Genomic DNA, 12,782 nt, shown 5'->3' with positions numbered 1-12,782 from the left:
TTCGCTAACCGTACTGTGCAATAGCTTTTGTATGTTATTTTGGTGGTTATATTGCAATTTTGGGTATTTTGGTGCATTTTTAGCCATTTTATTGAATTTTTAGCCATTTTATTGCATTTTCAGCTCTGCATTTGTGTTGTTCACTTGTTTCTGTCCGTATAATCGATTTGGCCCAGCTAAAATATTCAAACGGTAATTCTGGTGGCCGATTGCACTAGTGTGAAAAAAAAAAAGCATTGATTTTTGTGGTTTTATTAGTTTTTGGTGATTTATTTGCATTTCACACTGTTCTGTGTTAGTTTGTTTTGCCTATGTAAATTTTATCTACTATATATCCATTTGGGGGTCTCTGTGCGCCACATAGTTTGGTATATCTATGCATATTGGGCATCAAAGTGTTCAGTAGACCCCTGGCGTTCATATTTAGGATGTTTTATGCTGATACGTTACGAAATGTGGGGCATATAATGGGGTAAAATTCAAGCTTTGTGACGATTTTCAGAAATTTTATAAAAACCGTTATGTTCAGCATTGCTTTGCAGTTTGCAGTAGAAACACTTATTTACCCATATTGGATTCGTCAGAATGTGTACTTTCTGAAAATATATGGTTTTCTGGGGTCTCTGTACTGTTAGGGGGGTCTAATGTCGCATAATACACACACCAGGTGCTTATATTGCAGCAGCCAGCGCGTCAGCTGTGAAAATGTATATACATATTGTCATTTGGGGGTCTCTGTGCGCCACATAGTTTGGTATATCTATGCATATTGGGCATCAAAGTGTTCAGTAGACCCCTGGCGCTCATATTTAGGATGTTTTATGCTGATACGCTACGAAATGTGGGGCATATAATGGGGTAAAATTCAAGCTTTGTGACGATTTTCAGAAATTTGATAAAAACCGTTATGTTCAGCATTGCTTTGCAGTTTGGCAGTTTGTAGTAGAAACACTTATTTACCCATATTGGATTCGTCAGAATGTGTACTTTCTGAAAATATATGGTTTTCTGGGGTCTCTGTACTGTTAGGTGGTCTAATGTCGCATAATACACACACCGGGTGGTTATATTGCAGCAGCCAGCGCGTCAGCCGTGAAAATGTATATACACTATTGTCATTTGGGGGTCTCTGTGCGCCACATAGTTTGGTATATCTATGCATATTGGGCATCAAAGTGTTCAGTAGACCCCTGGCGTTCATATTCAGGATGTTTTATGCTGATAAGTTACGAAATGTGGGGCATATAATGGGGTAAAATTCAAGCTTTGTGACGATTTTCAGAAATTTGATAAAAACCGTTATGTTCAGCATTGCTTTGCAGTTTGGCAGTTTGCAGTAGAAACACTTATTTACCCATATTGGATTCGTCAGAATGTGTACTTTCTGAAAATATATGGTTTTCTGGGGTCTCTGTACTGTTAGGGGGGTCTAATGTCGCATATTACACACACCGGGTGCTTATATTGCAGCAGCCGGCGCGCGTCAGCCGTGAAAATGTATATACACTATTGTCATTTGGGGGTCTCTGTGCGCCACATAGTTTGGTATATCTATGCATATTGGGCATCAAAGTGTTCAGTAGACCCCTGGCATTCATATTCAGGATGTTTTATGCTGATAAGTTACGAAATGTGGGGCATATAATGGGGTAAAATTCAAGCTTTGTGACGATTTTCAGAAATTTGATAAAAACCGTTATGTTCAGCATTGCTTTGCAGTTTGGCAGTTTGCAGTAGAAACACTTATTTACCCATATTGGATTCGTCAGAATGTGTACTTTCTGAAAATATATGGTTTTCTGGGGTCTCTGTACTGTTAGGTGGTCTAATGTCGCATAATACACACACCGGGTGGTTATATTGCTGCAGCCAGCGCGTCAGCCGTGAAAATGTCTATACATATTGTCATTTGGGGGTCTCTGTGCGCCACATAGTTGGTATATCTATGCATATTGGGCATCAAAGTGTTCAGTAGACCCCTGGCGCTCATATTTCGGATGTTTTATGCTGATAAGTTACGAAATGTGGGGCATATAATGGGGTAAAATTCAAGCTTTGTGACGATTTTCAGAAATTTGATAAAAACCGTTACGTTCAGCATTGCTTTGCAGTTTGGCAGTTTGCAGTAGGAACACATATTTACCCATATTGGATTCGTCAGAATGTGTACTTTCTGAAAATATATGGTTTTCTGGGGTCTCTGTACTGTTAGGTGGTCTAATGTCGCATAATACACACACCGGGTGGTTATATTGCAGCAGCCAGCGCGTCAGCCGTGAAAATGTCTATACACTATTGTCATTTGGGGGTCTCTGTGCGCCACATAGTTTGGTATATCTATGCATATTGGGCATCAAAGTGTTCAGTAGACCCCTGGCATTCATATTCAGGATGTTTTATGCTGATAAGTTACGAAATGTGGGGCATATAATGGGGTAAAATTCAAGCTTTGTGACGATTTTCAGAAATTTGATAAAAACCGTTATGTTCAGCATTGCTTTGCAGTTTGGCAGTTTGCAGTAGAAACACTTATTTACCCATATTGGATTCGTCAGAATGTGTACTTTCTGAAAATATATGGTTTTCTGGGGTCTCTGTACTGTTAGGTGGTCTAATGTCGCATAATACACACACCGGGTGGTTATATTGCTGCAGCCAGCGCGTCAGCCGTGAAAATGTCTATACATATTGTCATTTGGGGGTCTCTGTGCGCCACATAGTTGGTATATCTATGCATATTGGGCATCAAAGTGTTCAGTAGACCCCTGGCGCTCATATTTCGGATGTTTTATGCTGATAAGTTACGAAATGTGGGGCATATAATGGGGTAAAATTCAAGCTTTGTGACGATTTTCAGAAATTTGATAAAAACCGTTACGTTCAGCATTGCTTTGCAGTTTGGCAGTTTGCAGTAGGAACACATATTTACCCATATTGGATTCGTCAGAATGTGTACTTTCTGAAAATATATGGTTTTCTGGGGTCTCTGTACTGTTAGGTGGTCTAATGTCGCATAATACACACACCGGGTGGTTATATTGCAGCAGCCAGCGCGTCAGCCGTGAAAATGTCTATACATATTGTCATTTGGGGGTCTCTGTGCGCCACATAGTTTGGTATATCTATGCACATTGGGCATCAAACTGTTTAGTAGACCCCTATGTTTATATTTAGGATGCTTTATGCTGGTAATGATACATGGACAATACGATGCTGGAAAGTTGAATCTTTGAGGCAATTTTCAGAATATTTTACCAAAACCGCCAAATTTGGCAAATTTGGTAAACCTATGCACAGTGGGCACCAAACTGTTTGGAGGACCCCTGGCAATCACAATTTGGGTGCTTTTTTGTGTTACGTAATGATACATGGGCGATATGATGCTGGAAAGTTGAAGCATTGAGGCAATTTTCAGATATTTCACAAAAACCATCAATTTTGGGTAAGCCTTGCGACTCAGTAGTTTGGAGCAATAAGGCATGGGTACCCATTTTAGATTCTGTAGAATGTGTACTTTCCAAAAATGTATGGGTTTGGGGGGTAAACATATATTTCTGTGTTTTTACCCCACAAAAATGCAGTCAATGTGTTGATCTTTCATTAGCTGAAGTTACCCACAGGACTATTTGTATGCGCTAACTTCATTTTGGGGCCTCTAACTGCCAGATACTTTGGTACACCTATGAACAATGGCCACCAAACTGTTCGGAGGAACCCTGGCAATCATATTTAGGGTGCTTTTTTTTGGTGCGTAACGATACATGGGTGATATGGTGCTGAGAAGTTGAAGCTTTGAGGCAATTTTCAGATATTTCACCAAAACCGACAATTGTGGGAAAGCCTTGCGACTCAGTAGTTTGGAGCAGAAAGGCATGGGTACCCATTTTAGATTCGGTAGAATGTGTACTTTCCAAAAATATATGGGTTTGGGGGGTAAACATATATTTCTGTGTTTTTACCCCACAAAAATGCAGTCAATGTGTTGATTTTTCATTAGATGAAGTTACCCACAGGACTATTTGTATGCGCTAACTTCATTTTGAGGCCTCTAAATGCCAGATACTTTGGTAAACCTATGAACAATGGCCACCAAACTGTTTGGAGGAACCCTGGCAATCATATTTAGGGTGCTTTTTCTTAGTACGTAATGATACATGGGTGATATGGTGCTGGGAAGTTGAAGGTTTGAGGCAATTTTCAGATATTTCACCAAAACCGACAATTTTGGGAAAGCCTTGCGACTCAGTAGTTTGGAGCAGAAAGGCATGGGTACCCATTTTAGATTCTGTAGAATGTGTACTTTCCAAAAATATATGGGTTTGGGGGGTAAATATATATTTCTGTGTTTTTACCCCACAAAAAATGCAGTCAATGTGTTGATTTCTCAGTAGCTGAAGTAAAGTCCTGAACAATTTGGATGTGCTAACTTCATATTGGTGTCTCTAAATGCCAGATACTTTGGTAAACCTATGCATAATGGGTATCAAATTGTTCAGTGGACCCCTGGCAATCATATTGCAGGTGCTTTTTCTTGGTACCTAATATAGTTTGGGATATGCGGAGCAGCAAAATAAAACCTTTGAAATGATTTTTCAAAATTTTGAATTTTATTTTGAAAAACCGCTATGTTCAGACAAGCTTTTCTGTTTGGTAGTTGGGAGTAGAGAGACATAGTTACCCATTTTGTAATCGGCAGAATGTGTACTTTTCAAAAATGTATGGTTTTCTGGGGTAAACCTATGGTTTCAGGATTTTTTGCCTTGGAATCTAAAGCATGCCGTTTTCTGCCTTAGTGCTTTCAAAATTCAGTAATATACTGCCGGGAGTTTTTGCTGTACAGAAATCCTAAATCTCCCTAAAACTATACATATCTGGTATTGGCACGTTCGAGAGACATAAGGCTTTCCAAATCAGTTGGATTTTCATCTGTAAAATGAAATATTTTTCTGGTATAAATTGATATACGATGAAAAATGGTAGTTTTTCTTTTTTTTTTGGTATTTAGCACTATAAATTTTTTTGCACAGGTGGAAATACATGAAAACTCAGGCAGATTTAGAAAGCTCAGTTTCTACCGAAAAAAACAATGTATAGTTTTCCTAGGTAAACGATAGGTTTCCCCTCAGAAAATGCCCCTAAAGTGAGAGAGCACAAAATGCTTAAAAACGGCTGGCATTTCGCGTAACCAAAATGTGAAATTCTGCTGGCACTTAAAGGGTTAATATCAGTACAAGGTATCTCGCACCTTTTTCTAAACAGATAATATGAAGTAGTCTGCATACAATAGAACATCACAAAATTACTGATCTGCATCCACAAGTGACGGCTTAATACAATTTCATGATACAATATTTTGGAGTGCTGGTCCATCTTCAAGATATCGATCTATATCTAATGACAACTGGGGCAAGGTTAATTTTTTGTAGACTTCCCTGTTTGTGTAGCAATTTGATGGACATGAACATTCTCAATATGAGGCAAAGATCTGAATGAAGCACAATACGACAGGGACCAGTCTGGTTTATCCATGTAACATTTCTAAGGAAAAGACAGTTTCCAATACATGTCCAAGCCTGGTCAATTAAGACACCAACTAATCCATATTAACTTGGAAGACTGCAGCATTCCCAAATAAAACAGAGGCAAAAGATCCCTGTACCAATTATACAGGCTTTTGGCAGCTGTCAGAGTCTCTAGCCTGAGGAACCAAACAATGCCAGGTAGTGCCCAAGTTGCTGGGAATTTATAAGTGTTACGGCTGGCTGTATTCACAGAAATACTGCAAAGATTTAAATTTCTGGATGCACAAAGTAAAACACTGCATAATGCCTGGAAGGATTTTTTTAAAAAAATGGTGATTATAAGCATTCAAATTCTTACCTCATCTGAGCTGCTATGTGAAGATGCTTGCTGCCTTTGCTGTTGTTGCTGCTGCTGTTGCTGCTGCAGCTGCTGCTTTCTTATCATAGCTGATCTTTGTACAGCAAGAATACTTGGATTGGACTTCCAAAACTGTAACAGAATAAAACTGCTTTTTAGAAACACTAATGCAACTAAAAAATTCTGCAATTAGAACTTCAGATCTGGAATTTACTCAGATACAAGAACAAACTTGGTGTGGAGATTGAATGTATGGACAGCTCCTTCAGACAGAATGTATGTATGTGCAAACTGGAAACTTTAGAGAACCAGTTTAGTGATAATGGCAAGTATTCAAAGGTGAAAATGCCCCCAGGTGTCAGAGCAACTGTTTGTGTGTGGAGAGGATTAATGCAAGCCTAGCAGTTACATGCACCAGCCTTCTATCACATGTATCAGTTGTATGTTTTGTATGTTGGAAACAGCATTTGCATGCCCTTAGAAATACATATACAAACACCCCAAAACAATATTAATAAGTGTAAAGTTTGACAGAACCCTTTATCGAGGAGGACAGGGCATTAAAATGCAAAAGTGTTATTTGCAACTTTACCTCTGCTCCATCCAGTCTTGGTGGTTTGGACTGAACAGTTTTCTTTTCTTTCGATGTATCCGATTCAGACTGGCTTCCTGATTCTGAACCACTTTCAGAGTCACTGCTTCCAGACTGGCTACTGCTTCCATCACTACTGCTTCCAGAGCTAGATCCAGATCCTGAACCAGAATCGCCATCGGAATGGCTAAAATTTAAAAAGATAAAAAAAACAAACTTAGTAAATGACCTTATTCAAGAAAGGTTTAGATAAAAGACATAACCCACCAGGATGTTTTTCGCAACACATGAATGCTACCATGACTTCTGTTTGAGCAATCATTTTGAGTAATCCATTAACAAGTAAAACACATTGCACATCTGCACCATGTCAAAGAAGGCCTATGGAATAAGGAGTTTTGACTGCAGTGACGGTCTAGCTTTCTCCGCAGATGGCAAGTGCTTTTTAATGCATTGACAGAAAAATTTACAGATTAACCATTTTTTTCCAATCAAAATGATTTCCTGGTTCTGTGGTTTCATTGACAATGTTTAGGTAGCCAATAAGCCAAAAACTGAATCACAGATCTAAAAATGTGCAGAACTTCCCAATCTAGATAAAATGATCAGTGGTGAACCTTACATTAGGCTGTAATTTGTAAGCTTCCCTGTGTTTTAGAGTACTGCTGGATTTAAAGTGAAACATTAAAAAATGTTTTACTTAAAAAACGTCAGTGCACCTACGTAAGCCCCATTTTGGCACCAGATGTTGGACCAATCCACATAGTTTGTGACAGAAGTGCCTGTGCAATAAACCTATTAGATAAGGTATGACTTAGACTTTTCCAGACAAGACCTACAAACAAGCCCATTTCTGGTCTGGTAACATATTTATAATTTTTTCCTCATTTACACGGCAATAAGCTGAGCAATAGGTACAGAGTGGGCAAATATCCAGAATTTCTGGACCCGTTTTGTGATTAATCACAAATCTGCAGTCTAATGATATTTTGTAGCAGTCTAATTTTATTTTGTAGCTTCACATAGACAAAAGAAAAAACATGTCAATACTTCCTTTTTGAGCGATAAGTGTCTGTATGGGAATCATCTACAAATACCGGTTTAGACAATTGACAAAGTGAATTTGGGAAGATTTTGAGCATCATGTCTGCCACCCCACATACATAATAACATTGGGGCAAGAGCTATCCTTTAGCCCATCACCCAGTAAAACAATTTGCAGTGATTTTGAAAAGGACCACTGATTATTCCTATACAGGCAAACTAACGATTAGGAGGAAATATACTGCTTATGCAACTAGATGCAAACTTTGTTTTTTTGACATTGTAGTAACATAGCTCCCCAAAGATATAACAAAAAAGTATCACCTACCTTGAATTTCCATTGCTGTTGCTTACACTGTCTTCATCGCTATGTCCATTCATTGTTAAATATTCACAGAATGAATTTGCAAATTACGAATATATTTACGACCCTATCATGAATACTTTGTTGTTTATTCTTCTTCAAAAAAAAAAATGAATACAAAATACTGCAGGTTAATGAAGTTCTTCTCTGAAAGGAAAAAAAACAATTATTAACAATATACAGACTACTCCAAATCACCTAGAAGTGCTTTAAAAGATGGTATAGGTAATATAAAATCCTATTTACTTTAAACTGAGCGATTATTATTTACCCACTACTGTATAATACCAATGGCACATAACTTCTGTAATATACTGGCAATGTAACTCTTGAACTATCATTCGAATAAATAGAAATTGCCCATCACAACAAGAGCTAATCTATTAGGTGGCACAAAGGGGTGTGGAGTGGTTCACAGCTGACAAATTGTAAGGGGCATATTTATCATAATGTGAGATTAGAGTTTATCACAGAAAAACTCACTCGCTTTCTATTCATTCCTATGGGATTTTTAGACGTATATATATATATATATATATATATATATCAAAGGTTGAAAGTTAGAGTTCACCATTCGATAAATACACTTCTACAAATCCCATAGGAATGAATAGAAAGTGAATGATTTTTTCTATAGGGATTTTAATAAATCTGCCCCTAAGTGAAACACTGGCCTGGTGGAGAGCTCTGAGATTTGCTACAGTGTACAGCTACAGTGTTACTGTAGTTACTGTGTTGTTTAGGTTTATTCAGTTAAAGCCTACCCCAAACATAAAGCAACTTTGTATGACTTATATCCAAGTGTAAAACTATAGAGATCAAGAATGCATGCAAAAAGAGCAAAGAAGTAAATGCATTTGTATTCTGCTGGTTTGTAAACACAATAACACACATCTGTCAAACATAAAATGTAAGTTAGTAACTTTAGGAGGAAAATGTTAAAGGATTATGAGAGAGAGAAAAAACTCACTACAAGTACCCTTTCTGTCCTTCGAAACTTAATAAATCAGCAAGTCATCACTTAAAAAATGAAGTGAAGGTCTGGCGCTACCTAATTCTGTATGAAGAAACCATCAACTGAGGGAGAACAACAACCGTTCCCTAATGATATACCTTTTCTGTCCTATTTGTCAGAGTCCATATCTATTTTAAGCAAATTAGAGGTATCTTCTGGTCTAGGAGGGTGTTTCAACTGCCACAGTTTAAAACAAATTTATGCACTGAAACATTTAAGTTTCTATTTATTAAAACCAAGAATTTAATAGTAATATAACCTTAAACTTTGTGGAACAAAAAAATATCCAAGTTTAACATACAAACTATATATTATACATAGGGGTGATTTCAAACACAATGCACTCACACTAATGGGCCATACAGCTGATCTTTCACCAAATTCTACTACAAATAGAAGCCATTCAATGTTTTTAATCCTGCCTAGGGAACCAGATTTCAATAGCTTGAAAGAGAGAAGCAATTTAAATTTTGGGATCAAAAGTTATGGATGCAATAAATGAATCTACAAAGATACTCATAAAATGAAAATAGAGTATGTGTAATGGCTAATATATGACTTCTTAGCTATATAACTTAAAAGTGCACAAAAACCTCAGTGCATATCTCCACATAACATTACAGGCTTGATCTGTTGGGGTTATCCCCCAAGACCTATATCTAATTAACTACCAATAAAACAAAGAGTAAGTCATGTGATACGATTGACTAGAGATAAACCAGGAGAGGTGATCAACTATTAATCTACTGAGCTAACAGCATCAAAACTTTCAAATTGGTTGATAAACATGAAAATAATGAATGACTGTAGCAGGAGAGAAACTTCAAAAGGAGTGCAGAAATACCTTGTTTGACAAAATAAGAACATACCACCAGACTCTCTGCTCAATGTTTTCTCCAATAACTAGAACTAGACAATATTCAGCTCAACTAAACCATCTGGGAAAGTGGAAACGGTTTGTCAGAATCTGACAATCTGAAGGCTACCCAATATGTTTCAAGTTGTGGAACTAGAAACACCCCCAGAGCCTAAAAAGCCTGCGACAAAGCATCTCAAAGAAGAATAACAATCATATATTAATATTTAGAATACTTTAATTTGAAAATTGATATGATCCCAAAAACTGTGGTTAAAAACTTGCAGAACTTGAAGGTCACAAAGTAACTGCCCCAAACTTAGAGAATCGCTACATGCAACAGAAATGGCAAAATGGCAAGTTCAGCTTAGCGTCAAAGTGATTTCAATGGAAATTCTAGGAATTTGATTGCCACATCAAAACACCTTACATGACAAAACCTGTCTAGTAACAAAAAAAAGTCATTGCTTGTTGCCTCTTTTGTTGACACAATGAATTTCATACAAATTACAAATTTTAAAGGGGAGGTGCAGCCTTATTTTTCCATTATGAAAGAGAATGTAATTCTAAGCAAATTTGGTTTTATGAATAACAGATCTTTCTTTAATTTGGATTTTCATACATCAAGTCTGCTAGAAAATAATTAAAGGGGCACTCCGACTTCCAAAACAAAATGTAATAAAGAGGCCCACATAACACAGAAACCCCTAATATACCCAACACATATCACAGTTACATGTTTCTTCAAAAAATATGAATGAATGCCATTTTCTATGCTGAAATTCAATTCTCCAGGCAGGGAAGGAGGGACTAAACACTGATGTTACAAATTGTAACAACTTCTCCACAGCTTACAGACAGCATGCAGGAACTACATAACCCACAATGCATTGCACTGTGATGTTCTGTTCCTTATTGAAATCACGTGTGCAGGGAATTGCGGGGTTTGGAGAATGCAGGCTAAGAACAGATGGCTGTTGATACAAACCATTACAAATCATGAAAAGTCTGCATATTTTTTAATTAATGCATATTGCATAGTGGCTTGAAAGTATGTTTACTAATTTGTTTGTGTGGAGTTCCCCTTTAAATAAACCCAATAGACTAGTTTTGCTACTTAGAGCAGAGACACACTTGCAGATTCTGGGAGATTTAGTCGCCAGGCGACAAATCGCCTAATCTTCGGGCGACTAATCTCCCTGAACTGCCTTCCTGCCAGCTAGAATTTAAATCGCTTATGAGGAACCTTCGGGCGACTTCAGAAAACTAATCGCCACCCCGCCAGCAATTTCGATTTTAGCCGACGGGAAGGCAGTTCGGGGAGATTAGTCGGCCGAAGAAGCGTTGTGTTGTGTGTCTCTGCCTTTAGAAGGAGATTTCTTTCATTACGCAAAAAGGGGGAAAAATAGGAGTATCCCATCCATCTGCTAAAGGGATGATACAAAGAAATGCACTGACTTACTGCATCTGAACATTAATGCTTCAATGATACACACACACAGATATATATATATATATATATATATATATATATATATAGATATATATATATAATGGTTGCTGGTGTCCCCACTCTTTTCTTGTTAGAGCAGGGGTGCACGATCAATATTGTAGATAGTGGTGTGAAGGATCAGCACTCTCCTATTAGTTTAGTGAATGAAGTGCTGTTTTATTGAATACACAACATTAGATCTAATGTTGTGTATTCAATAAAACAACACTTTATTCACTAAACTAATGGGAGAGTGCTGATCCTTCACACCACTATATATATAAATATATATAATATCTCTCTCTCTCTCTCTATATATATATATACACACACACAACAAATTGAGCAAAGTTCAGGCTGTGTGTACAATCAGTAGCTGCAGGTTCTGGTGCATATATATATATATATATATATATATATCAGTGTTATAAAAAGGAATGTTATACGTGTGTTTCTATGAAAACGTTAGAAACATTCACAGACAGTGTGTGATTTGTCAGAAATAAAGTAAGGCGGTTTCCTGGAAAGCCCAGTGTAGAGAATGTTAGACAGAGCGGAACATGCAAATAAGAAGATTTCCTGAAGCCCAAGCAGCGAGTCTCATACACAGACTGAACTAGTGACAAGTAAAAAGACGTCCCCGGGGAGCATTAGTCTGTGGGCACAACGAGGTCTGCTCCAACAAACAGCTTTGGGCGACAGCAATTGGCAAGTTGGATTGCTGTGGATTTTACGTGGGGAATGTAGCCAATAATCGCTCAGTCACGTTTCAGTGTCTCACTCACACACTCACGTCCAGGCTGAATTAAAAGGCAGGGCCGCATCAGGGGAGGACAGTTGTCCCGGGCCCATGGATTTCGGGTGTAAGAAGAGCTCCGTGCTGCACTTACTTCAATAATCGCGCCCCCTGCTGCCAGTGCGCGTCTGTGCGTCTTCTTTCCCCTACACAGATCTCTGTAGTGCTCGTTTTGTCACAGTTTTCGTCCTAGTAGAGCCTTAAGCGAATAGCATAGACTGACTGGGGAAGTTCAAACTTCACCCTCTTATCTAAGTAAATTCATACTACCCAGCACTTCCACTTTCCCTGACAAAGCCCGCGGTCCCGGATCGCTACTTACACCTCCCGCAAATATTGCAAGCTTCCTCCTCCTGTCTCACACAAAATCCCGACGCCACAAGTCTCGTCACGCGAGACTGGCGTCACGACTCCACGTAAGCGCAATGACGCATCACGTAGCCTCCTTGTGGAAGTGACGAGCGGAGACGGCGCGACTCAGTGTTACACAATCGTAGGCGGCCATTATGCGGGGGTCGGTCCCCTCGCGCTCTGCTTTTCCGCTGCTCCCACCCACTACTTTTTCTAGAGAAAAAAAAAAAAAGACGTCTGTTTTGTGTTAGTTACACGTCGTGTTCTCCGCCTGCTCAGTTGCCAAGGAACTGGAAAATGCTTTTCTTGGTTTCCAAAAAGAATTTACGCCGTCGAACCTGTTTTGAGAAAAAAGAAAGAAAAAGGCTTTGTGCAAATTAGGGCCATTTGCA

The 12,782-nt window shown here is 38.3% G+C and overlaps 1 protein-coding gene across 4 annotated transcripts in view; it reads right to left on the bottom strand.

The window, feature by feature from the left end:
- chd1.L (chromodomain helicase DNA binding protein 1 L homeolog) overlaps positions 1–12,516 on the bottom strand; it is a 64,360-nt gene extending 51,844 nt beyond the window's left edge. For 3 of the 4 annotated variants that reach the window (XM_018264486.2, XM_018264496.2, XM_018264501.2), the window contains exons 1-4: positions 12,134–12,488; positions 7,845–8,027; positions 6,473–6,659; positions 5,881–6,012 (exon numbers count right to left, since the gene is read on the bottom strand). In XM_018264486.2, the coding sequence (XP_018119975.1) occupies positions 5,881–6,012; positions 6,473–6,659; positions 7,845–7,897 (372 nt within the window). In that variant the 5' untranslated portion in view covers positions 7,898–8,027; positions 12,134–12,488. Of the gene's footprint in view, positions 1–5,880; positions 6,013–6,472; positions 6,660–7,844; positions 8,028–12,133 lie in introns of all 4 variants that reach the window. The other variant, XM_018264492.2, reaches the window with a different exon arrangement.
- Between the last annotated feature and the right edge of the window lie 266 nt (positions 12,517–12,782).

The sequence above is a fragment of the Xenopus laevis genome, chromosome 1L (genome assembly GCF_017654675.1).
Source record: "Xenopus laevis strain J_2021 chromosome 1L, Xenopus_laevis_v10.1, whole genome shotgun sequence".
NCBI lineage: Eukaryota > Metazoa > Chordata > Amphibia > Anura > Pipidae > Xenopus > Xenopus laevis.
Note: the sequence above shows the minus strand (reverse complement) of the source record. Positions and strands in the feature narration are given on the sequence as shown.